At 32.3% G+C, this 27,261-nt stretch overlaps 2 protein-coding genes across 2 annotated transcripts in view; one reads left to right on the forward strand and one right to left on the reverse strand.

The window, feature by feature from the left end:
• Window positions 1-515: 515 nt before the first annotated feature.
• HELRODRAFT_119364 (hypothetical protein) lies at window positions 516-22,543 on the reverse strand (the record flags this gene model as incomplete). The annotated part of the gene is made up of 15 exons (XM_009029206.1): window positions 516-621; window positions 949-1,072; window positions 1,781-1,839; window positions 6,270-6,423; window positions 7,951-8,062; window positions 8,314-8,427; window positions 9,605-9,693; window positions 10,020-10,125; window positions 11,074-11,206; window positions 12,434-12,539; window positions 12,612-12,712; window positions 15,797-15,873; window positions 19,056-19,133; window positions 19,398-19,618; window positions 22,390-22,543. Coding segments are annotated over 15 exons (1,734 nt in total), but the record flags the coding sequence as incomplete, so codon positions are not given.
• Window positions 22,544-23,991: 1,448 nt separating this feature from the next.
• HELRODRAFT_164206 (hypothetical protein) overlaps window positions 23,992-27,261 on the forward strand; it is a gene marked incomplete at both ends in the record, with an annotated part of 3,834 nt that continues 564 nt past the window's right edge. The window contains one exon of the mRNA XM_009029207.1: window positions 23,992-24,716. Coding sequence (XP_009027455.1) covers window positions 23,992-24,716 — 725 coding nt within the window. The remainder of the gene's footprint in view (window positions 24,717-27,261) is intronic.

The following is a 27,261-nucleotide window of genomic DNA, read 5'->3' on the forward strand; positions in this document are numbered from 1 at the left end:
ATATATTTATTTTTACACTCACAAAAAATGCTTCATGGTGCAGTCATTTCATGATTGTTCTATTTTGAATTCTAAAATATCATTTAAACATTTTTCTCACGTTTTTCTCATTTTTCTTACGTTTAATATGTTCTTTTTTCTTTGATCTTTATGACACAGCTCTGACTGACATTCGCAGAACATATCATTCCTATATTTAAACTTTCGTGCCACATCACACGACGCACATATACATAATATATCATGCGCGCATGGCGTATGATAGTCTTTGAGTTTCAGACAACCATTATTCAAACCAGGCCATCGCGTAACTGCACAAGATATTTTTACCAACTGAGCTAACTCGCCGACAATTCTAAACCTTTTCCCTAAAACTGGCTTTATTTATAACTATAACGAAACCAAGAGTTTTGTAACTGTAAGGACCTTAAGCATTCATGAAATAAATAAACATCTAATTTTAAGATATTTAACCATGTATAATAAGGTATAAAACTCACAGTTTCTGCAAATGATGTTAGTTGTTCTTTGGATGACAACAGTTTAGCAATAGGAAAACAGCACTTGGGTAATGTTTCGGTGAGTGGAGGTTCATGATTTGTTAACAAGGGTTTGATAAATCTAAAAGTGCGAAACAAAATAACGCTTTTTACAATTTATTTAGGCATTTTAAAATCATATTTTCGTTGCAGTAACCTGGTTACTGTAAAGCAGAAAACCATACGCCAATTGAACCACAACTTAATAAAACAATATTATAACAATGACCCAAAGAGCACAAACACAGAGAGGAAATAAAAGTTCTATTAGAATTTCACCATCTTTATTTATTTAATAGAAAAGGTCGATTTTAAATAATCGAGCTTAAACAACACGGAAAGCTAAAATTCTTCTCTTAAATATGATTAAATCCTCAAACATCGCTCAAAGATCTATCTGTTAACTTACACCAAGTCAAATGAAAACAATTTTTTAAAATTTCTCTTAAACAATGGAATTATTTGAATTGAATCGCAGATAGAAGCCGCAGAACTTCTCCCCTCCAATAAGAAACCACTGGATGAACCATCATCTTATCATCCGACATGGCTGGTAAAATATTAGAAAGAATAGTTCAACAAAGGGTTGAAGCAGTAGTTGATACGCTGTTGACCATCAACCAGTTTGACTTTCGAACATGCTATAAATCTTTTCGTTAATACAGCTAAGGATGCAACGAGCGGAACCGGGGGGAGAGGGAGTAAAAAGAAGTATTGTCTGGTGGCCACTAGACATCAAAATGCCCTTGACTTTAACAAATGAAACCGTATCATGCAAGAACTTGACAAAATGAACGTATTAATGTACCTACAGAGAATAGTTGCAACCTACTCTACTCTACTATTGAAGCCCAATACAAAAACAGGTAAAAAAAACAACACGAGGAGTATCGAGCTGGAGTGGAGCTAGAATTGCCAACATGTGTCAATCTTGTGGTAAATGCCGATGATGTGGCTGTGGTTGTTGTTGCACAACACCTCGAAAAGATAGAACTTGCGTTTGATATCACCCTTGCAAAAATAAACAGATGGATAGAAACAGAAATAGCAGAGCACAAAGGCGAAGCAGTACTTATCACAAGTAGAAAACGAGGTAAAACCATAGCCATTTATTCGATATTTTGGAGTGATGATTGACGCCAGACTCAATTTCAAACGACAAATGTAGCACGTTTGTAGCAAAGCGATACAAGTAAGAGCAACTATATTATAAGTAATGCCTAACATTGGAGGTCCGAAACAAAACCGGAGGAAGTTGTAGTCATTAGTCATTACATCAGGGTTGATATTTAGGCCAATGCTCTCAGCATCCACAACATGTAGAGGCAAATTGCATGATAGAACATAGGTAGAGCGACAATCGATAATAACTGATTAAAAGATTGACGATTTCAAACAGGACGTCTGACGTAAAATTGAAATAATAAAGCAACAACTGGAACCAGTGCAAGACATGATAGTCACCATGACCCACGTCACTGTAAGAGTGTTAATTGCGCCTATATTTGATAGGAAAAACATTTACAAAATTCCATTTGAGGCTGCAGCAATCAGTAATAGGTGGAACGAGAAAGACCGGGCAGCAGCGTTGGTATTAAGTACTGCGAGGCCCGGCAGCGAAAGTACTGCAAACAATCCCTGAAAAGAAATAATTCAACTTCACAACCTTGATTAATGCGCTAAACGTACGGTGTGGGGAGAGCAAAAGAAAAAGGTATATGACTCAACCCAGGAGCAGAACACAACGACCGGAAAAAAAATACAACAGCTAACACAAGATATAGAACGACTAACTCTGTTATCTTGCTCATCTTCTGACCAGGAGCATAAAAACGAAACGATGAAACTGTTTATAAAAGCCCTCCGAGATGAAGAGCTTCACGAAAATCTTTTGCTAGCAAATAAACACAGCCTCAAAGATGCAGTCGCATATAGCCTTACGTTCGAAAAGGCAAAACAAACGACAAAAACTGATATAAAAATACATCTATTACATTAGAAGTTTTTATGTCAAAAAAGCCTTAAAAACCAGGACGAAGATATACCAAAATGCTGGAATTACGAAAAAAAGGAGCATATTCGACGGTTTTGCAAAAATAAAAAACTATTGTAAGAAACAATGGCTATCAACAGACAGAGAAATGTAAAATGAAAGATGGTAATCCTGCGTTACAGTTTTCTGCCACTAATAAAGTCAACTTAATGGAGCAAAAGTTGGCTTAGAGACCTAACACACCCAGCACCATAAAAACGTCTATAGATTACACCGGAATCGCCATAACCTTTAACTAGTGAAAAAAGTTGATTCACAAAATTGTACGATTATCATCGACATCGGGGCTACAAGCTCTATCCTAAGAAGCAACTTAGTTCCACATCCACGATATACATTACGAACAGCCACTGAAAGAACAGAACCGAGCAAAGATAAAAGTCGTTCACGTAGTCAGGCTTGCTTCTTTCCACGACAAAAATGTAAAAGGGAATAATCTAAGGAGAGAGTAATGTTACATCTAATGTTACATCAATATGTTTAAACTAGTCTGTGTTTAAGGCAGTTGTGTTTATCTATCAAAAATCAGTAAAGCTACGGTAGGTTGTAAAAATTAACTTTGGTGTTGTAAAATATATATGCATAATATATATATATATATATATAAATATATGGTGTTGTTTTACAACACCAAAGTTAATTTTTACAACGTCAAAGTTCATCTTGACAAAGTCAATATTTCCCTATATATACAGCAAGGAGCACTGATGATGATTCATTCGGAATCGAAATATGGCCTTATTTGCAGCATGAATTCGAAAAATAAGTTTATTTTGAATTTTAATAAACTAAACGTTCACCAAAAAACTTTAGTGAGAAAAATCGAAAAAACGAACTACAAACATACTAACGCCAAACATTCGGTAGAATTTATAGAATATTGTAAATATATATATATATATATATATATATATATATATATATATATATATATATATATATTTACAATATTCTATAAATATATAGAATATATATATACAAATATATATATATATATATATATATATATATATATATATATATATAATAAAGATAATATAAATTAAAAAAACATAAATAAATATACATACATACATACATACGTACATAATACATACGTACATATAACAAATAGATCCATACACAGACACACACAGACACACACACATACTTACAGATACATATACATACATTCCAACGTATAATTAAATAATACATATATGGTATATACATGCAAAAACCATTATTATTAGACAATTTTAACATCGAAGTAACGATAAATTATAGGATAATTATCGATAATGAATCGAGAAACCATTAGGCATTTATTGGAGCATTGTTAAATTATTGGGAAATAATTTAATTCCCGATGTCGGTATGTGTAACAATTATGATGCCAATAAGTACGGAATTTTTCGGTTCATCGATTAGGGAAAACCTATTATTACTAATACTAATACTTGCACATTAGAGCAATGAATATTTGTGTTCAGGCAACGATTACCAGTTTGATGTTAAACAAGGTACAGTTTTAAATGAAATGTTAATTATTTTACTTTGTTTTTAATCAAAATTAACAAAAGAAATTAAGCAACACTTATTATTTCGAAAGCGATAAAAAGCAGGCCGGGTCAGCTGTAATAATATAACAAATAATCAAATTTTACTAACCTGATCTGACGTAGATGGCTCATTCTCCTGAACACTAACTCTGTCAAATTATATAGTAATTCTGTTATCAAAATGGAAAAACGAAGAGATATCAGCCATTCGAAATAAAACTAGCGGAAACGCCAACAACAACAACAACAACAACGACAACGAAAATAGCGGAAACAATAACGACATAGAAAATAGTGGAAAAACTAGCATCAATAAAATCGATAATAACATCGGTTATGATAATAACTTTAACAATATTGATATCAACTACGAAAACTACAATAACGTCAATACTAACAGCGACTATAACATCAATGACAACAACAACATCAATAGAGATAACAACAACTATAACGACAGTAACGTCAAAAACCAATACCAAAACAAACACGGTGAGAGAAGGTGGGTTGGAATCCATTTGCATCGCCTGCTCACTGCAACACCACCTCAACCACAAGGATCAAAAACACCCCAAACTACTCGGTATCAATTTTGACACTTTCTTCACTTTCAGCTCACATACACAAACAATAGCTAAAAAATTCAACAACGAAACAAATTACTCAAGTAAGCACTAACTGGGGCCAGCAAAAAGAAACTCTCCTCACCACCTTCCAATCTATCTGCCGAATCGTCATCAACTATGCCGCATCCATCTGGCTTCTCAACATCTCCCAAAGCAATCTCCAAAAACTCTAAACCACCAAAAATTCTGCCTAACAAACTATAACCGACTGCCTCCTCATTACACCCATAGATCACCTACACCAAGAAACTAACATCCTACCTATCCTTCAACACTCCACCCTACTCACAGACCAATGTCTCGCCTAATGCCTCAATAGCAGTCATCCATGCCATCATCTAGTCGATGCCCCACTCGCGCCCAACAACATCCAACAATCAACACCTTTAACTCAACCCGACTAAAAAACTTCATATCAACCTTTCCTCATAATCACTCGAACAAATTTTAACTCCGTCATATCCACACTTCCACAGTCCTAAATACCATCAATTATTTAAAATCCAACCCTATATTCAACGGCCACCCACCTCCTATCAGCAGTAAAGTATTGAAGTGAGTAACGCAGTAAACTATTGAAGTGAGTAAAGTGTGAGTAAAGCAGTAAACTATTAAGGTGAGTAAAGTCGCCACAGCTCCACTTTACTCACCTGCCATGCAACTGCCATGCAAATCCCACCACACCCTCACTACCGCCGACCTTTGGGCGGACCCAGTGGCTGTTGCTTGATTTCTGAATATCTAATATATATTACAGCACCCCAAAAGGCAAGCTACAACAACAATAACAATACCAAAACAACTAAATTCTAAATTGAAATATTATAGAAATGTCATGAATAGCACGCATAAAGAAGATGAATTTGTGTTGAATAAAATAATAAAAAAAACTTGTAAAGCAAGTCGACAATAGCACAAAAAATACAAAGATGTGCGCGAAGGTGTAACTGTAAGGTGTCTGGCACTACTGCTTGCAGTGACCGAATTCGATTGCAAAGGAAATTCTCGCTCATCACATTTTCTTGTGTGTGATGCGTTGTTTCACGTTCATTTACAAGCACTGTGTTTGTTTTGGATGCCTCTGAAAAATTGAAGCGAGTATTAGAATAATTAAATAAAGAGAAAGTTTCGATTGAACTAGAACAAAACAGGCAACAGTTCATTACTTTCATTTCGGAATATTTAGCATAACATAAAACAGTAGATGAAAAATTTGCAGAGATCTCGAGAAGTCACGATGACGACAAAACTGAACGTGAGCGGAAAAACTTGTTAGAGAGGCAAGAACAAGATACAACTAAAACTTATAATAATTAATCAATTTATTTATTTTTTATATTTCTATAAATTAGAAAAGAAACAACTTTCTTGATGCCCTTTCTGTCACCCTAAAGATTTATTTTCTATTTATAGGACTATAATTATCCAGGTTTATTTAATAATATCACACACATAAAATATTGAGAAAAGTTTTTGGCAAAATACATATTGAATTTAATTACATAAAAACCTTATTTTCAGCCAGTAAATGATCTGAGTTGTGAATCCTCCCAACAAGAAGACAGTTAATATGATAACAATCAATGTGATGGACAGAATTGTTTGTCTAGCAACCGTTGAAGTGTTCCTGATGGCCAATGTAAACGCCAGGGCCCCTCTAAGCCCTAAATTTGATTAATTGAAATGTTTTATGTGTGAATGTAACTGTCATAAATTTAAAAAATAATTACGACATTGTATGGTACGCCGAANATGATCAATCAAATTAATTCGTGAAAAAAAACAAGAAAATATTATTAACTGAAGATTGTAGCTCCAAAAGTCTTTCTTTGTCTGACACGACGTTAAGTTAGCTCTTCCATTTTTGCGTAAACTATAGAAAGCATGATTATGTTGAGAGGACATCTCGGACCCAAAAAATAATTTCATTCAGATTTAAAGCTAAGTTATTGTTCAGGAGAGGCAAGAATTTTTACATGATTGTCCATTAATCCATGCGCAATAATTGCAAACTTTTAGTTACAGGGTTACAAAATTCATTTCTACCAAACCAAAGATCAGATTCATCAACAATGAAAAATCGAATGCTTATCAATGGTTAATTCATAAGCTAATAAAAATTCCAAGTACACGGATACAGAGTTTTGTCAATCTTGAACTCCAGCGAAATAAGTCATTAAAGAAACTAAGCAAACGCTGCTTGGTAACGTGTCGATTTAGAGTTTGTTTTATTATTTTTCTGGAGTGGATAAATGAGGTCCGAAATTCGTTGCGACTCTCTTGTGTCAAATCAGCACATAATAAGACATTAGAGTTAGCTGAAAACAAAATTCTGAGCTGTTGATGTTAGAAACGGTAACCAAATAACATGCATCTAACAAATCAAAGCAAAATTGACCTGAATGTATATTTAAATTGATAAATAGTAAAAAATCCAAACTATTCATCGACGTTAGAAAATTTTCAGGTTGTTGCATCCAAACTAAGCCCATTGCAGCAATGAAGTGCAATTTATTCATGCGCTGGCAGATGCAACTGTTAGGAATAACCTTCACAAGTTGCATCGACGGCAAGTCAATTGGATTTTAAAAAAACGTATTAATATTAATAAAATATTTACATGTGTGACAGATGGATAAGTAACAAAAATTATTAAAAATCGACAACAAATTCCATTTAATTTAAAAAAAATAAGAAAAAATCAAATCAAGAAAATCAAAAAAGCATTACGAAACTAAAAAAGTTTTTAATCAGTAAATCAGTAAAAAGATTGATACAAACAGCACATTTAAAAAAATAGATTGAGTAGCAGAATGGCTTCAAACATCTTTTCAATTGCAATTACAACGTTAAATTGAGTCTTCTGAAACTTTATAGATTTATGAATGTACATTTTATGTAAAAAAGCATTTGGCCTTCAAAAACTTAAACCTACATCCCAACCAACATGTTAATAAACGGTTCAAATAATTTTCTATTTACCGGAGGAATAGTTTTAACGATATAGAAAATACAATGCACAATTACAATGCATAAATATAATAGACATATGCAATTAACTTACTATGGGTGGCTAGCAACAAATAGGACGAAATGTAATCGGGGAGTAGTTGAATAAATTTATTAATGGAGTTGAAGGTTGGCGATGGAGGTTTTTATCGTTAACAAAAGTTATTAACAGTTAAACTAACCAGAAAAAAGCATGACGTGTTGCATATTGCAGGTTATTTTGTGGACTCTCCCTAGGTTGAGAAGGAAAGATAACGGGTAGATGTGACACATTCGGCTGACGATGACCGAAAACTTTTAAATATCAAATAAGGAAAAAATTTTGATGTGGCATTAACTTGAAATGTGAACAAAATTATGATTTAGAGAAACTTAAAATGATAAATTCAAAAATTTGAATGACTGTGAAAATAATTGAAATTTATTATTACAACCGTAACATTGTATAAACAACATATAACTGGTATAGAAATCAAGTTGATATAAAAAATTCACTTTAGAACATACTCAGACATTCGAAAATTAATTTGAACTAATTTATTAACCACAGCAAATATAGTCAATCCAGCGTCCCAGGAATGGTATTGAAAAGTAAATGTTGAAACGCCAATGTATGTGAAGACAAAATTTTCCATCAAAAAATTCATTAAACTGAACAGCTGAAAAAAGTTAACGCAGATTTAAATTAAAACAAATATCATATAAATCTTCATTGTTATTAACTTGAGAAGTATCAGAAAAAATGTTGTGGAATGAGGTAAGGAAGTTATGGAGATTTATATGAAAGATTGAGAAAATTAAATCAGAAAATATTTCAAGAAAAATAAAAAAATTATTAAGCACACCGCTTTTGTGGCAGCATGAAAGTTCAATGATAAGGATAAAATAACATTTAAGCAGCTCTGCGTTTTGACAGAGCTGCCTTATAAAAAAAAAAAAAAAAAAAAAAAAAACAGAATGCAGTCCAAATGCGATAACATCATATGAACACGTAAAAATTTTTGCCAAAAGTTGAAACATTGGTGATCAAGATTTCGGCTAAACTTCTTGAAAAATTGAGCTGGAGTAGAAGAGCTGTACAAGAACATTTTGTAACACGAAACATAACACAAAGTGCGGTGAAAATTTAAAAAATAGAATTTGGAGGTTATTAATAAGTATAAAAGTCATTCCAGGAAAGCAAAGAAAAAATGTAAAATAGTTGAAAAATTCAGAGCAAACGGTAGAAAATGAGGAAATGACGTTGGAATAGAGAAGTAAACAAAAGCACGTGGTAGGTGGAGTGTGAGAGGATCATCTAATTTTCTGCTCCAGCAATTCCAATATCGAATAATTTTTAAATTGCTGATTGCTTCTAGTGAATTGATAAACTTTTGTATATATGTGTGTTCTTATTTTTAAATTGATTATTGTATTCACGGTGGTCTTTACAAGTTTTGTTATTTTTATGTGATGTCCGTAAATCCGCATAATCTGTTTTTTTATTTTGTGTTTTTGAATTTTAAATAAATAAAATTTTGAATTTTTTTGAATTTGAATGATGCGTGATGACAACGATCTCGCATATCTAATTTATATTTCAATCTATGCCAAGAGACCATACAATACTTGCATAGTGCATTCATTGTAATAAGATCCAAAAAAAATTTACCAATATTAATGTGAAAAAGTGTGTGCGGCAACATTTTTTATCTGAGCCAATTTTAGCCGCGAAAACTATTATAGTGATCACTATAGAACGAAGATTATTCACTCATGAAAAAAGAAATCATTAGCGCTATTTTATAAATATATGTTTATGTTCACATCAGATCAGAATAAGAAAAAACAACAAACCTCTCTAGTGTTGTTCTGAGATGTAGCAGATAAGTTGTTGTATGTGTAATGAGCCTGGCATATGCCGCAAAATAATAAAGCAACAATACCTGAAGATAATTAACTGTTTTATAAATTTTCTAACTTCAAATTAAATTTATTATTAAAACAATTTCTACTATTTAAACAAACATAGATCAACATACAATGTATCAAAATGATTTTCGCCATTCTTACATATGTCAACCATTTATTTTGATTTCATATAAAATCTCAATGATTTAATGAAATAAATAACCCAAAAATATATTACCATGAATTTTTATCGGATCGGCAAACTTACAAAAATTGCAAAAGGTATAAAATTAATATTAATCTCTCACATCGAAAAATAAGTTTAAAATCAACAAAGAAATGTAAAGTTAAAAGAGCTTACCCGTGAGATCTAAGCATTCAGAAGCTAAAAAGGTGGCATATGACATTAGAACGAAAAGCGAGGTTTCCAAGGTTGGATAGTTTTTTAATTTTGTAAATTTAGTTAACTAACATTTTGAAAAAAGTTAAGTCAAACAAACTTGTAATTTCAATGATTTAATCAAATTTTAAATAATTTCAATATAATTCTAGTAAAAGTTCAAAAAAATTAACAAAAGAATTTTTACTACCAACAACAATCAAAGGTTTGTACGAACTACAACTTAAATCTTCAACGTCCTCAAAGTTTCTCTAATTCTTTTCATTTGGCGTCCAACCGAGGTTTAATATAGCTTGGTCATGTTTTTAGTCACAACCTCGAAACAGGTGAAAAAATTTAGAAGAATTTAGCTTTGAAACCATGCCTTCACCCTTATTATTAAAAAAGTTTTTAGTTCTGTAAACATAACTAACCCAAAACCTATCTAGTTTCGGATCATCCATTAAGCAATCAAACTCGTTCTTTCTTTATAATGTTGTTGTTCATAGTTTATGAAAAATTGCTCCTTAGTTTTCTATGCTTTTCAATATTTTCCCAAGTAATTGCGTTCTTTCTTTATAATGTTGTTGTTCGTTGTTTATAAAAAAATTGTTCCTTAGTTTTCCAGGTTTATCAAAACTTTCCCAAGTAATTGCGTTTCCAATTTCAAAAACACGCAGCTCCTTATAAAAGCAGAATACATTTTTTTATGATTATGGTAATTTTATGCTATCACAACAATAAGGAAGGACCTTTTTTAACAAACCCATGTTTTAAGAAGCAGTGAATTAAAACGATTTGTTAGAGGCAATGATTGAGAATCTGAACAAAATAAACACTTTCAAAAGAAAAAGCGTGTCCATAGCTAGTAATAATTTTTAATAGTTTGCCACCGCGTTCAAGTTTCAAATCATAATCAAAAGTTAGAAAAGTGTTTCTGCTAATTTAACATTTTTTCAAAGAAAACTTATATAAACAATTTTTATTTATAAAATCTTAAAATTAATTGTAGAAATTACAAAAATTTAAAGGATACTAGGGCGGTAACACCACCCATAAAACATCCAAATAACAAAGATCCAAAAAAAATCTTCATAAAGATAGCTAAACAGTTTAGGAAAGCCATACCATCAAATCCTGATTTGGCACTCTTGTAGCTCTCAATTGACCTGCAAAGAATAGTCCAATAATTAAAATGAATAACAGCACATTTAATAGTAATACAATAACCAATCAATCAAACCAACCGACTGAAGATGATAGGACGACCTAAGACCACATATGTGACACTACTATAATATTTGAAGAAGCTAGATTAAGCTAATTTAGAAATAAAGTTGAAAGACTTGCAGAATAAATAGACTAACAAAATGATTTGTGAACTCGATAAAAATGGCCAAAAATAGTAGTGTCGTTAATTGAATTTCAGAATGACTCAATTATGAAAATGTACAAAAGTTTTGATTCCAAAAAATGTGTGGTTTTGGATAACAAACATCGAAATATAGAAAATTTGCTGCAGAAACTCCGTTATATTAAAAGTACATAATTTTTTCATACATAAAGTTTAGATCCAGACTAAAAATATTCATCAGTCACTCTGGAGATGATTTTTACTCAAAATTTCGAATTCCAATTAATTCGACAAAGTCGTTTAAAATATTCCAGTAAAAATAAATCTTGTTTTTATTGCAATTTATCAAAAAATTGTGATTTGAGTGGTAAATTATTGCCATAATGATGCATTTACTAATGCATTTGAAGTATAAAGATATCCAAAAAATGTCGTTAAAATGGTTGAGGCCCGTGAAATTATTTTTCTCTTAAAAACGGCCCGCCGCCAGCCAAACGAGTTTGACATTTCCGTGGTAAATAAATCTCAGCTATGAAATCACTTTTCTTTTATTCCCTTCTTTTTATATACTTGTCTTTTTGTCATCTTAATATGTGATGTTCTATTTTACAATTTTTACCCACATCCAATGTATTTTGGGATCAGCTATCCAACAAGAGTTATCCAACATTCCATTGAGCGTTAATTTAAATTGAGTATAATTTAATTTCAACTGAATGAATGATTTCACGAGCTTGTCTCTGTAGTAAAATGTTATAATAAAACGCGAAACTGAGAGAGTGGTGTTTTTTTTACTAAAATGTCCTGGCAAAAAAAAATCAAATATCTACAATAAATGCGGCAAGTAGAGCCTTCCGATGACAACGTAAGAATAAATCAGAAAACTTAAAAGATAAATTAATTAATTAACAATAACAGTAAATAACAAATGTAAACAATAAATTCTAATGACAATTGAATAAATTTAATATAAAGGTGTTTTTAATTTTTAAAGAATGTTATTAATGTAAACTTTTACAAAATAGCATGAAGCATCACCAACTTTGTAAGAGTAAGAGCCACAGCATCATTTAAGACACTCTCGCCAAATACGATAGCATACAGATCAACATCAACATTCAGATCATTAAATATAGCCAAAACCGTCACTATAAATAGTAAGATTGTTATAGAATCAATTAAAAAGCAACGAAAATTTTTTTTTTTTAAATAAATTTTACCCGGATCAGTAGCAGATATAATGGCTCCAAATAACAAACAATCGGTAAACATTGTGAGCTTCGTTGACTTTATTAATAAAACAAACCCATACATAAGACCTCTTGAAATAACAAAAACACATTTTGGTTAGGCGCATCATTTTTTTGATTTTAAATAATTTGACAAAAATTCCATCACACGAAAACATTAATTCCTTATTTTTTACTAATCCAATTTATATTTTATTATATTCATAAAAGCTTTACCTATAAACTTTTTAAAACATAAGTTAAAATAATGTTGTTAAACTTTTAGGATATAAAAATAACAGATAACGACTAATTGGGAAAAACAAAAAGGAAAATCTTTACTAAACAAATTTAAGTTGGTACCTAACCAAGGGGGAATGCGGTAAGTTTGCAGTATTTCATCAAAGTCAAAGGCCAGCAAACAGTGAAAAAAAGAACTATTATTTGATTTAATTTTACTTCATATATTTCATTTTGAAAGAACGATTCTTTTATTTTTAACTCTCAACAGATAGTCTAGTTTTGCTTATTTTTATTATGCTATGTTTGTTGTTTCCATATAATTTATTGAGGATGAGGTCTGTTTTGTGGTACACGGAGACATTGGTAAAAAAAGTAAAGTTTAGACATCATACGTTTTTTGGCGTTTCCGAGATGGAGGTCGATGACGACACGACTTTCAGGTTCTTTTTGAGAGAAGCTCTTAGTTGCTCATCTATTTCTTCAAATGAATCGAGATGTCTTTTCGTTTCATTTATTTCGTCTTTCAACTGTTTTTTACTGTTTGTTTGGCTTCAAGCAAGCAAGAAAAAGTTATGTTACGATTTAGGAGATTACAAAGGTTTCAAGGAATCTTTGTCAGCTTCGCTGAAATTTATACCAGCTTTAAACTTGGAAGACAATTGGAAGACATTTAAAAATAAATTGATGGAATGTACATATGAATTTGTTCCAAAAATAAAAAAATACTTATTTCATATTTAAGGTGAATAATGAACTTAAAGAATTAATCAAACAAAAACATTTAATTTGAAGATGTGTTTTTAGATATGGGGATAACAATTTAGATAAGTTTCATAAAATTTGAGTCAAAGTGAGAAAATGTTCAAGGTGTTAAAACAACAGTCAAAGGAATCAATTGCTAGAGAATATAAAAATAATCCTAAATTATTTTGAAATCATGTAAAGAAATGCATCAGATATGATGGGTTAGCTGGTCCATTGTCAGTAGAAGGCAGAATTGTTACCAATGTAAATGGAAAAGTTAAAGTATCTGCTAGTTTCTTTTCTTTGGTCTACGAAAAAGACATTTCTTTTGACAATAGAAAGTGTTTCATCCATAAAAGTTCAATTAAAAATAGAGAAGATTTGATAATTAACTAACAGATGATATCTGCAAAGTTAAAGCATCTGAAGACATACAAATCAGCGGGGCCGGATGAAACACATTCAAAAGTTTTATGAAAAATGAAAGATATAATTAGTAACCATCTGTGTGAAATATTTCAACGTTCACTGGATAAGGGCATTGTATTTGACGACTGAAGAATGAGCCATGTGGCATCTTTGCACAAAAAAGCCGCAAAGATATGGTACAGAATTGTCATCCTGAGTCACATACGTCAATTTGCTGTATGATTATGGGTGGATTGTTGAAGGACGATATCATAAGACATTTCATAGATAATAATCTTTTTACAAGTAGTCAGTTCGGCTTCATACCTGAATGTTCAGCAGTCTTACAACTATTGAAATTTTTAGAAGCGGTAACAGGGGGAGTTAACAGGGGTTGCGAGAAAAATGTAGTCTACATGGATCTGGAAAAGGCATTTGACAAAGTCTCGCAAACTAAGTCAATACGGGCTAAACAAAAATATAATAGGTTCCATATAATTGGTTCCAAAAAATCATGTTTTCAGAATACAATTTTGGAAGGTGATGGATCGTCATTTTGTCTGCCAGAGGTTTGTGAGATGTCAGATCTTGGAATATTAATTGACAACAGGTAGAACTTCAGAAACCACGTGATGAAAGCAGTAAACAGAACGAGTACCATGCTGTGTGTGGTTGCCAGAAAGCCTGTCAAAAGCCTGTAATCTTGTACAAATTTTTAGTAAGATCACATATTGAGTATGGTGTGCAATTATGGTTTCCTTATAGAGTTGGATTGATAGATGAATTGGAAAGAACTCAAAAAGAACAACACGAATAGTGGCTTCTTGTAGAAGAACAACACGAATAGTGGCTTCTTGTAGAGGTTTCCATATGATGAAAGACTCAAGAAACTGAAATTGCCCTCACTTACATACAGACGTCAAAGGGCCGATCGAATTTTGTTGTTTAGAATAATTTATGATGAAATAGATAAAGTTAGTAAGAAGTCAGCAACAAGAATTGCCGCAAATTTTATTTTTTAATAGAGTAGTAGACGACTTGAACAGAATGCCCACAGACGCGGTCAATGCTGTTTCCCTGAACAATTTTAAATCAGCAGTCTATGATTTTTTTGAAAAATATCATGTTTGACTGCAGAGTTAGCATATGATTATTATAATTTTGTTCATTTCAATCAATGTATCGGTATTTATTCCTATAAATTATTTTTGCATTTGCTACATATTATTTTGTTTATATGATGAATCGTTTTTTTCTGTTCTTTTAAACCTGCGTCGTGCTGGTGTAGATGATATAAAGGACGAATGCCGGCAACACCGTCTGCGGTGCTTTGGTCATGTCAAACAAAGTGGAAACAGTGCCATAACTTCTTTTGCAGATGTTAAAGTGCCTGGGACATGTCCTTAAGGCCGTCCAAAGAAATCCTGGTCGCAAACAATCGAGCAAGACATGAAAGCTCGCTCTAAATTTAAATGAAATGGATACAACTGATCGCCTAATTTGGCGCAAAAAAATTGATGGCAGAGAAAACAACGTCCTACCTCGGGGGAACCGGGCCTCTGGACGCTAAACGAAGATTGATTGATTGACTTCTGCTTGTGTGTATGTGTGTTTTTGTAATGTGATTGAAAATCGTGTATTTATTTTCTATCCAGCTTCATTAATTTTTTTTTGGAGATTTGGTTACGATTTTTTTTTCTGTATTTTTGTTTAATAAAACCCAATAAAAAGTAAATAATTGCCAATAAAACTAATACCAATAAATTTGAAAACATACCCACCCAATGACTAGCGTGGATATTGTTGTGCCTATGAACGCTATCACTGTTATTGCTCCAATGTTGCGGAAAAAGTGTTTCTGTCAAAAATAATTTCATCTTTATGATAAATAAAAAATCTTTAAAAACTAGAATATCCATGAAACATCGCAAAATTATTTAGATCAACACTCGTGAATTTCGAAATTATTAATAACAGAGAAATAAACTAAGTGTGATAGTCATGATAAATTTTTTAGATGCAGTGATCGCAATGAATATTATTTACAATGTAATTTAATTTCATTTTATATAATAAAGTGAATTTATTCTAATTCAGTATCATTTTATTTAGATACTAAAAAATACTTTTGGATCAGTAATGACTAAATGACCAGCAGCTTTCAACAAATAAATAAATAAATAAATAAATAAATAAATAAATAAATAAATAAATAAATAAATAAATAAATAAATGAATGAATGAATAAAATAAATAAATAAATATGAATGTGCATGAATGAACGAATGAATGAATAAATAAATAAATATTGAAATAATAAGGACTGTTGAAAAACAACGAAAAGCGATGAGAAATAAAATTATTGAGTGATGTAATTAATTATAACATCACTCATTATAACGCCGATGATTACTGAGTGGTCAAAATTGACTTGAGGGGCATAGGAATGAATTTTTTTTGGTACGCTGAATGAACATGTGGAGACTGCATAGCTGTGCGTTGTGGTTTCAACAAGTGGTAATAAAGACGTGAATTGTATTTTCTTAAACAAGTAATTGTCTAATGTGTTGTTATTGATAGAAATGTTCTTCCAGGATAGGTGTTACATGACGAAATTTTAGTCCACCAGTTTTGCAGCTCTTTTCTGAATTGATTTAAGGACAGCGATTGACCTGTCCGACAGTCTATAAACAGACTGTTGCAATAATCCAACCATTGATAATAATTTGCAAAAACCAAAGTTAGATGATGTTGTAGTGAATGACATTTTAACGTCGCCAATCCCAGCTAAACTAAAATTAAGTTTTGACAACTGCTCTCACATACCAACTGGAAGCAACTGTGTTTTATATTCGCTGAGCTTGAGCATATTAGATGACATCCAATATTCAAACACTGGACAAATCTGTCGATAGTGATTGATACCTGAATGTCATCGGTAAACGCATGACAAGCAAACTCCTAAGAGCTAATTATTTTTATAACATCTGCTGCATACAGAAAGAAGATCCTTGTGATACTACCGTTGTTGCCAAGGCAAAGTTAGACTGAATTTCTTATTGAAACTTGTTATGTTGTTCGGTTTGTTAAATACGATCTTAACCATTTATAAGAAGTGTCTGTGATACCATCATTGTGATGCAGTCTTTTCTATAAAACATAGTGGCGTACACATACTTGTAAGCACTTGTTTTTATAACATGTCTGTAACGAAGATGAGCTTTGTTTATTGAAAAGTGTTAATGTTGTTCCTAACTTTAATAAGTTGACTGCTGATTTTCAAATTAATTTTAGAAAAGATTTCTCCGTTTTAATTTTTTAAAAATGTAGTTTTAATCAATTTTTAATAATTTTAGAAGTTGATTTTTGGGGACAGCTGTATATTTTTATACTTACAAAGAAGCTAATTGTTTATACAGCTTTGAAGTTGTATGCCTTGAAAAAAATTGCAAGCTGCGTAGAAGTATACAGAAAACACTGTTCAAACACCGAATATGACGCCCTTATACAAATTGAAAAAAACAAGAAGTGAGCTATAAAGACAGAGTCAATCATCTGAAAGTTGGTCACTTGAACACAAACAAACAGCCTCTCATGAAAACAATCTCCATGTGGCTTCTTAAAAGTCGGCATGTATCCTATGAAATCACATCAAATCAGACCACATCAAATCTACAAAAATCTTAGGTCGTGCTGGTTTAGATGATATAAAGGATGAATGCCGGCAACACCGTCTGCGGTGGTTTGGTCATGTCAAACAAAGTGGAAACAGTGCCATAACTTCTCTTGCAGATGTTGAAATACCTGGCACACGTCCCAAAGACCGTCCAAAGAAGTTCTGGTCGCAAACAATCGAGCAAGACATGAAAGCTCGCTCTAAATTTAAATGAAATGGACACAACTGATCGTCTAATTTGGCGTACAAAATTGATGGCAAAGAAAACAACGTCCTACCTCGGAAACTGGGTCTCTGGACGAAGATTAATTGATTGATATCCTCTGAAAATGTTTTTCTCCAGTAAGCGGTATCACATGGGAATTGTTGCTTTGACGCTACCAGAAACAGAGAAACACCCAAGATTGAAGTAGTCAAACAGTCAATTCGTCATCCATGTGGTGAAGTGGTCATTATTTTGATTGAATTCTATCGCTACACTAAGATTGACATAAAATTTAAAATTCTGTCCCAAATCGTTTGAATACTTATTTGTCACTACACTTCCATATCACTTCAAAAAATGATTTGGAATACTATGCTCATCACAGATAACTCAGGGGTTTTTTGATGAAATCCGTCAGCTTTTAAAAAACTTATTACAGATCGTCGTTATGGGCTATATCAACATACATCTTGAAGATTAAACAAATTCACAGGCCATTCAGCTAGCCAGTTTACTATGGCGTTTGGTCACTTATTTTGATGTGATCTAAGGGGAAGAATTATTTTCACAACAATGCATTATCATCAAAATTGCAATCTGGATTTTGGAAAAATCACTCAAGAGAGATGGCTTTTCTGAAAGTTCTCTCTCGGATGTGTGATGCAATCGATGGTGGTGGGAAAATTGCAGTAATCACCCTAATGACATTGTGCTGCTTTTGACACCATTGATCATAAAACTTTGTTAAATCCCCGAAAGTCATCATGCAGTTGTGATGGCTCAACTTTGGGCTGGCTAGCATCATATTAGTCATCAAGAACACAAACGGTAATTGTGGATATCAATGATTGGATGTTGCAAGTTCAAGTTTTATGCATGGGGTTTTGTAGGGATTAGTCCTCTGGCCACTGATGTAATTTTTCGTTTTTACACGGCTGATATCATCAAAATTATTTAATAAAGTGGTCTCCAATTTCATTTGTATGCTGATGACATCCAGCTATACGATTTTTTGACCAAAAAATCATCACAAATCTTCAGCAAAAAATGATGAATTTGATAATTATTGTTGTCAGTCAATAAATTGGGGCTAAATGTTGAAATTTGAATAAAACAGATTATTGTTGTTAGTCAATAATAAGTAATTACAAAACGTTACCTTTTTCATTTGATATCCGGCATTGAAAATAATTGGAGGTAGAATCACATTGAAAAACACTTCAGGATCGAATGTTGCCTGGTGGCATAATTAATTCAAATAATATTCAATTAAATCAAATAGCTTTCAATTAATTCAAATGACATTCAATTAATTTAAACAACCTTCAATTAACTCAATTAGTGTTTAGTTAATTAAAATAATATTTAAATAGTTTAAAGGAATGCATAACTTATTACACTGGGGACTATAATACTGCACACTCTGACATTAACCTCAAACAAGGTAGGTGGAAAATAATTACATTTTTTTATCTAAATGATGCACAAATTAAAAAGATACGTAAATAAAAAAAAAATTAAAAAAGTGAGAAAAAAATATACTAGCTTTTTCTTGCAATTCATTTTTACTACTCTCTGTCACTGTTTCAACTTGATGTGAACAAACATTAAATACGGAGACAGGGTTGACAGTGGATTGGTTGGTAGAGTTAAAATAATCATTTCCCTTTTTTTCTTCAGGTTTTTTAATAGCGTATGCAATAATAGCCCCAATTATTAATCCTAGAAGATATAAAAATAAACAAAGATAAAAATCTTTAATAAACAATTAGAACTCATTCAAAAACTACAATTTATATGACCACATTTTGGCTTTCAACGACATTTTTCAACACATGTGTAAAATGATGACTCGTGTGAAGCATGATGGACATATGAGGACTGAAATTCTTTTAAAACGATAACCTAGCCATTGCACTATTGTGCAATTGCTAGGTTATACACTTACATTCAAAATTTAAATTCAAAAATTTAAGTGAATGAATTGTCATGGCTCATGACAGCTGGGCCAACCTAATAACTAGTAGCTTCTTTCAAGAAAGAAGCGCTCATCAGTGTATGTTGGCTGTTTAAAAAATAAGAAAATTAAAGATAACTTTTAAAAATATATAAAAGGTAGGAAAAAATTAATTCCTTAGAGACACTTCAAACATTACAACAGAAAAATAAGAATAAAAAGATAAATATCTCAACGACTACAAAAGATTATCAAATTGATAAATGAAGTTAAAGCTAAAATTGCAAGAATTAGTAGGATTTAAAATTTTAAATAATAAAAAGTAAATATTTCAGTGAAAATACTAATGAAACCTGCTGTACCAAAAAAGCTGAAAAGTAGTCAGTGCAAAAGCAGATAAAAAGATTTGGTGACACCAGCAATGAGGAGGACATCTTTAGAAAATATTTGAATAAAAAATGCTTGTGTGTTATAATAATATAGAACATGATGAAAACCAAATTGAGAGAACTGGAAATAAAAAGTTTATGTGTATTAGTATTATAATGTAGATCAGTCAGTCAATAATTTGGTCATCATAGAACTTTATTTAAGAATCGAGATTAATAGAATAGACAAATGAGAAAACAGTTTTTGACATGAAAAAAAATTTTTAGCATAAATTTCTTATTCTTGACATATAATGATAATATTAATAATAACCATGACTGAAAATGAAATAGGGTTGATGATGAGGTGAGAGATAGGATTTATATTTTATTTTATAAATGTTCATGTATGTAATCATTACATTACATTACATTACATTGTAGTGTTTTTTGAATTTATACATATATGAAGTTTGTAAAAATTAATTTAATATACTATAAAATAAACACATTACTATATTAATATATACAGTATTGAATAGTTACTATACTATATTAATTATATTATAAATTATATTAGAATAGTAAAACATAACTCAATCAAGGCAAAATGAACTATTTCTATTTCTAAAAGATGCTGGTCTTCTTTTAATAATGATATTTTTCTTCAATCTCTTGCTGAAACTGTTTTTGATACTACCTTATTTTCTGATGTTGATGATTTTGTCTATGCTTTTAATATCTACATTACTTCTATTCTTGATAAGCTCATTCCTCTTAAATCTTATACTTATAGGCTCTATTCTCGTAAGGCTCCTTGGTTTGATTATGCTTGTGTATTAGCCAAGAAAAATGTTAGAAGACTAGAGAAAGCCTATAGGTTAAATCCATCTAACTCTCTTTATTCTATTTATCAATCTGAATTAATTAATTAATCTACTATTCTTTAAACACTCAACTTTTCTTAGAAATTATATAACATCTGCTTCAACATCTAAAAATAGGTGGTCTGTTCTATCCAAATTTCTTCATAAGAAATCCTCTCACTCATCTTTTTCTGTTTAACAGTTTCATGGCTTTTTTGTAAATAAAATTACTTCTTTAAGAACATCTAATTCTAATTTTTCTCCTCATGACTTTACTAAGCTTACTACTAAATCTTGTTCCGTATTTACTCCAATAAATCATCTAGAACTTACTAAAATTATTAATTCCATGTCGTCTACAATCTGTTCTCTAGATCTACTTCCTTCTAATTTACTTAAAAAAATTTCTTCAACATTTTATCCTATCATTTTCAAATTAGTTAATTTATCTTTTTCCACCTTCAAATTTCCTACTTCTTATAAGATTTCTATTATTATTCCTCCTATTATTTTACCTGATTCTAAAACTCTTGATGTTTCTCACAAGTTTTGTAGTCTAGGCTTTATCTTTGATTCTAGTAGGTCTCTTTCTTCTCAGATTAATAGTGTTGCTAAAAGTTCTTACTTTCATCTACATGGAATAAAAAAACTTTTGCTTTTTCTTGATGATCCTACTCTTCTCCTTCATGTTACTTCGTTAGTCTTATCTAGGATTGATTATTGTAATTCGCTCTACTATAGTCTTCCTGATTCTATACTCTATCCTTTAAGTAAAGCTTTTAACTCTGCTGCTCTTCTAGTTGCTCATGCCCCTCTCTTTTCTCATATATCTCCATATCTTGTTCTCTTGCACAAGCTACCTATAAAATATAGAATAATTTTTAAAATTTGCACATTTATGTATAAGTCTCAATCTAAATTATTTCCTAAGTACTTATCAGATATATTAATTAAACCTCTAAATGCCCCGGTTTACGATCGTCTTCTTCTTCTCGCTTCTTTTTAACTCATGTTGAACAGATTTTTGCTAAATCTGCTTTTGCTTTTTCTGGCCCTTTTTTCTGGAACTCTCAACCTACTTCTCTTACTACTTCTCCATCACTTACGAAGTTCAGAGCGGATCTCAAGACCCATCTGTTTGCAAAATTCATTGAGGAGCGCTGTTGAAATTAGCAAAAATAGCGCTTTACAAGCTAAATGATTGATTGATTGAACTAAAAAATTAGGAAGACGGAAGAGGAAGACAGTGATTACTACATACATGTCATTAATTTTAATTAAATAAAATAAAACGAAAGTCACCGTAAATTATGGCTAAACCGGTTTCATGAATGAATCTGAACCTCCTCTGTTTAAAAAGCCAAACTGTAAGTATGGTAATCAAAAGTAAAATTACATATATCAACAAATTCAAGCTATCAACTCTGTGTGTTGCTTCAGCTTTATCATCGTATTCTCGCTCAACGTTTTCTTCGGAGTTACATAAAAGAACATAATTGAATAAAAAAATCATACAAGCTTTCAAGTTGTGTATCTCCATTACGCAGTAAATATTTACAAGCAATTTTTTTATTTTTTATTATTAATTTTTTGGCATATATATATATATATATATATATATATATATATATATATATATATATATATTATATATACATAGCGATACGATGTTCATTAGCAAAATTAACCAAATTTACCTGCAAAAAAAATCGGGAATGGGTCGTTAATCGATATTCGATATATTCGTAGCATAGCCATCTTAGAATAGTTAATCTACCCTACTCATATTATTCTAATTATATGCATTGTGCATACATACATTTAGAATCAATGTATAAAGACTAATAAACTTAGAAACAGAGGAATCATTGATAATGATTGCACAAAGTTGAAGATCGTAATAACTAACTAAATGACCGTCAAGTATTCACATTAAACAAAAAATAATTAGCATTGTAGAGACACAGTGTATATGTACTTGAGCATTTGACCACATACAAAACATATCAATTCGAACACCGAAGATGGTATACGATATAGAAATACTGAAAAAAGCTTTTTTGTTCCCCAGATAGCACGATAATACGGGCCGGTGCCGGGCGAACGTCGAAAATTACGGCTATGTCCGGCATAATATGGCTGCGCATTATACATGTACGCTCCGACAGCGGTTCGTAGCACAATGGCCGGCACAATAATCCCGGCAGTCAGCCGTAATGTTCATTTTTTTATTTAACAATAATAATCAACATAATTAAAATAAAAAACTCATATCTTTATGTTTTTACTCATATCTGTATGTATTTAACACAAAAAATAAAGAAAATATTGTTTTTAAAATAATTACGGCGCTCATTCATTTTGCCGTCATTTTCCCGTAAAATGGTTTAACGCGTAAAATACTATGTTTATAATCGTATATATGTATATATATAAATGCGTGTATATATATATATATATATATATATATATATATATATATATATATATATATATATATATATATATATAAGGTTCTGAATGGTTGTTAATGCCGGGGTGGTGATGGGGATAAGCTCCCATCATCTATAAAATGGTCCCATATGGCAAGCGTCTCAAAGAGCCTCTGACAACCAAGCCCAAATCCTGGCCTTCACGCGGCAGAACTGTTTAAACTAACAGAAGAAGGGGCGAAGGCGAATAACTGGCGCCATAACCAGTTGCTTCGGGCAGGTGAAGCTCGTTAGCCTTGGTCGGCTATTTACCTAGGAAAAGGAAAACTCTGACTTCAAACCTCCGTTGCCTTGCGGCATACCTGTTCATGGGAAAGGCTATGGGAGCAAATCCAGACAGAAAACCACACTCCACCACCTGAGTTGTGGTCCAGTAATATCAGGTGCCGGTCCAAAGTCCGGATAGAAAGGAATGGTTGACAGGAGCTTGCTACACTGTCGTAAAAACGCTAATAACACGATGGTAGTCCAAAAAAAGTATGCACATACCGGCTCGGACGTCACCCGGGTGAACAAGGTCCGCGCTGCAGCTTTGGGGACTAGAGGAGGCTGCAGTGTAAAGTATGCTACTGAGTCCCAGAAAGATAGACTGAAGATGGGGTTGACAGTTGGAGTTTGGAATGTCAGGTCATTGTGGCAGACAGGGACTTACGCGTTGATGAAGAAAAAACTTGAACGATTCAGATATGATGTGGTTGGTCTGTGCGAGGTCCGATGGACAGGAGGTGGAGAAATGGAAGGTGGGAAGATATTATGGTCTGGAACAGAGAAGGAGCACGTCTATGGAGTTGGAATGGTTATTGGCAAAAAAGCAAAAAAAGCACTGTTGGAGTACAATCCAGTGAATGAAAGAATGATGTATGCGAGGTTTAAGGGATACCCAAAAGACATTGATGTGGTAGTGGCCTATGCTCCAACAATGGATCACTCGAATGCAGAAATCGAGGCATTCTACGATCAACTGGAGCAAACATTGAATGTACTGCCAAAGAAAGATGTTAAGATAATCACCGGAGATTGGAACGCAAAGATCGGAAGAGACAATATTGGTTTTGAAGAAGTCATGGGAAAATACGGTATAGGAAACAGAAATAATAGAGGAGAAAGACTGCTGGAATTTGCAAAAGACCAAAAAATGTATATAACAAATACAAAAACAAAAAATACAAAAAAATGGACATGGGAATCACCAGATGGAAAAACAACGAACATGATAGATTTGATTTTGATAGAACAGAAATGGATGAAATTTGTTACTCAGTGCCGTGCTTTTCCAAGTGCAGATTGGATCAGATCATCGTCTAGTGTTATGCAACGTCAAGATGAAAATAACGAAGAGACTAAAGTCAAGCAAAAATATCAAAAGAGTGAAAGATAGCACAGAAATGATAAAAGAGAAGTTGAAAGACATCAGAAATGTAATAGAAAACAAATTGGATACAAAAACAAAGTACGATATGAAAACAAGAGTCAGTAACTTGGAGAAAGTGCATAAGACTGCAGCCAAATAATGCGAAGTAGGGAAAAACATAATAAAACCCTGGATAAGTGATGAAACTTGGAAACTCGTAGAGGAAAGAAGACAGTTGAAAGCAACAAAAAGACAAAACAACGAAAATGAGATGAAATATAAACAACTGTGTTGTAAAATAAAGAAAAGTGCCAGAGCAGATAAAAGAAGATGGATAAACGATAGATGCGAAAGGGTAGAAGCACTAGTTAGACAAAACAAAACAAGAGAGGCGTATCAGCTAGTCAGACAGTTAAAAGGAAAACTGAAGAATACGTCAAGGATTATTAAAGACAAGGATGGAAATGTTCTAACTGAAGGCCAACAAATCAAAGATAGATGGTCGGAATATATCAAGGACCTGTTCACAGATAAAAACACGTATACAAAGGAGGTGTTACAGGCTGTAAAAAAAAGAAAAGTAGTCAATGAGGAAGAAACGGAAATAACATTGGAGGAAGTAATAAAAGCAATGAAGAAAATGGGGAACAGGAGCACAGGGAGAGACGGAATTCCCATAGAGCTGATCAAAGCGGAAGGACCAATTGTATGTAATGAGATTCACAAAATCTGCCAAGAAATCTGGGACAGTGGAAAATGGCCAGAAGATTGGTGTAAATCAATCTTGATCATGTTGCCAAAAAAAGGAGACCTAAAAGACTGCAACAACTACAGATCAATAGCACTGATCCCTCATATGTGCAAGATCATGCTGACGATCTTGAAAGAACGATTGGAGAAAGACATAGAGCAGCATTTAGGAGAGGAGCAGGCAGGTTTCAGAAAGGACAGAAGTACAGTCCAGCAAATCCTGATGTTGAGACTATTGTTGGAAGATGCAGGAAGCAGAGGTCAAACAACTTTTCATTGTTTTGTGGATTTTAAGAAGGCGTTTGATTCAGTCTAACACGAAGGTTTGTGGGCAGCTTTGGAAAGTAAGGGAGTGTCAACAAAAATGGTAAGGGTGCTGAAAGGGCTTTATGAGGAGTCAACAATGGCGGTAAAGGTAGGTACAGAGCTGAGAGACTGGATCAAAGCAAGCATAGGAAGTAGACAAGGAGATCCAATATCACCATTACTGTTCTTAGCACTGTTGGAAAGAGCCTTGGAAAAAATGGAGAATGTAGATATTGAGGGAATCGACATTGGAGGCAGAGTGATAAGGGACCTCAGGTTTGCAGATGATATAGATCTGCTAGCATCTAGTGCAGAGGGTCTGCAGAAACTGATCGAGTTGACGTACGATGGTGGAAGAAACCATGGACTACACATCAACAGCAGTAAGACGAAGATAATGATTTCGGAAGCAGGTGGAAACAATGATGAATTCCAGATAGTAGCAGAAAAACTCGAACAAGTGAACCAATTTATATATCTGGGCAGCCTCATAACTGATGACAATAATTGTTCGAAAAAAATTGATAGAAGAATAGCAATCGCGAGAGGAATGTTTGCATCTTTGAAAGTAATATTGAAAAACGGTAAAACAAACAAAAATACTTTACCTTTGTATCTACAAAAAAAAGGTAAAGATCGTAGAAGCGTGTGTGTTTTCTACATTGAAGTATGCATGTGAGGCTTGGACGTTGAAGAAAAGAGACAAAGACAAACTGGAAGCATTCGAGATGCATTGTTATAGAAAGTTGCTGGGAATCAGTTGGAGACAAAAGATAAGAAACGATGCCATAAGAAAACAACTTGGAAGACAAAAAACTGTGTATGAAAGTGTCAAGGAAAGAAAGCTGGGTATCTTTGGGCACATCTGCAGAATGACAGACGACAGACTGATCAAAAAAGTACTGATGAGAAAGAGGGACTGGAAGAAAAAAGTTGGAAGACCTGTGAGGAAGTGGATGGATGATATCACGGAATGGACGGGGGTTGGAACATTGAGCTCAATGAAGATGGCGAGGAAAAGAAAAGGATTTTGGAGAGATAGAAGAATACCATCGGCCTCAACGGTCCCTTAAGGGATTACAGAGGATCATTGAATAAATGAATGAATGAATATATATATATATATATATATATATATATATATATATATATATATATATATATATATATATATATATATATATATATATATATATATATATATATATATATATATATATATATATATATATATATATATATATATATATATATATATATATATATATATATATA

This window comes from Helobdella robusta (assembly GCF_000326865.2).
Source record: "Helobdella robusta unplaced genomic scaffold HELROscaffold_6, whole genome shotgun sequence".
In the NCBI taxonomy this organism is placed as follows: domain Eukaryota; kingdom Metazoa; phylum Annelida; class Clitellata; order Rhynchobdellida; family Glossiphoniidae; genus Helobdella; species Helobdella robusta.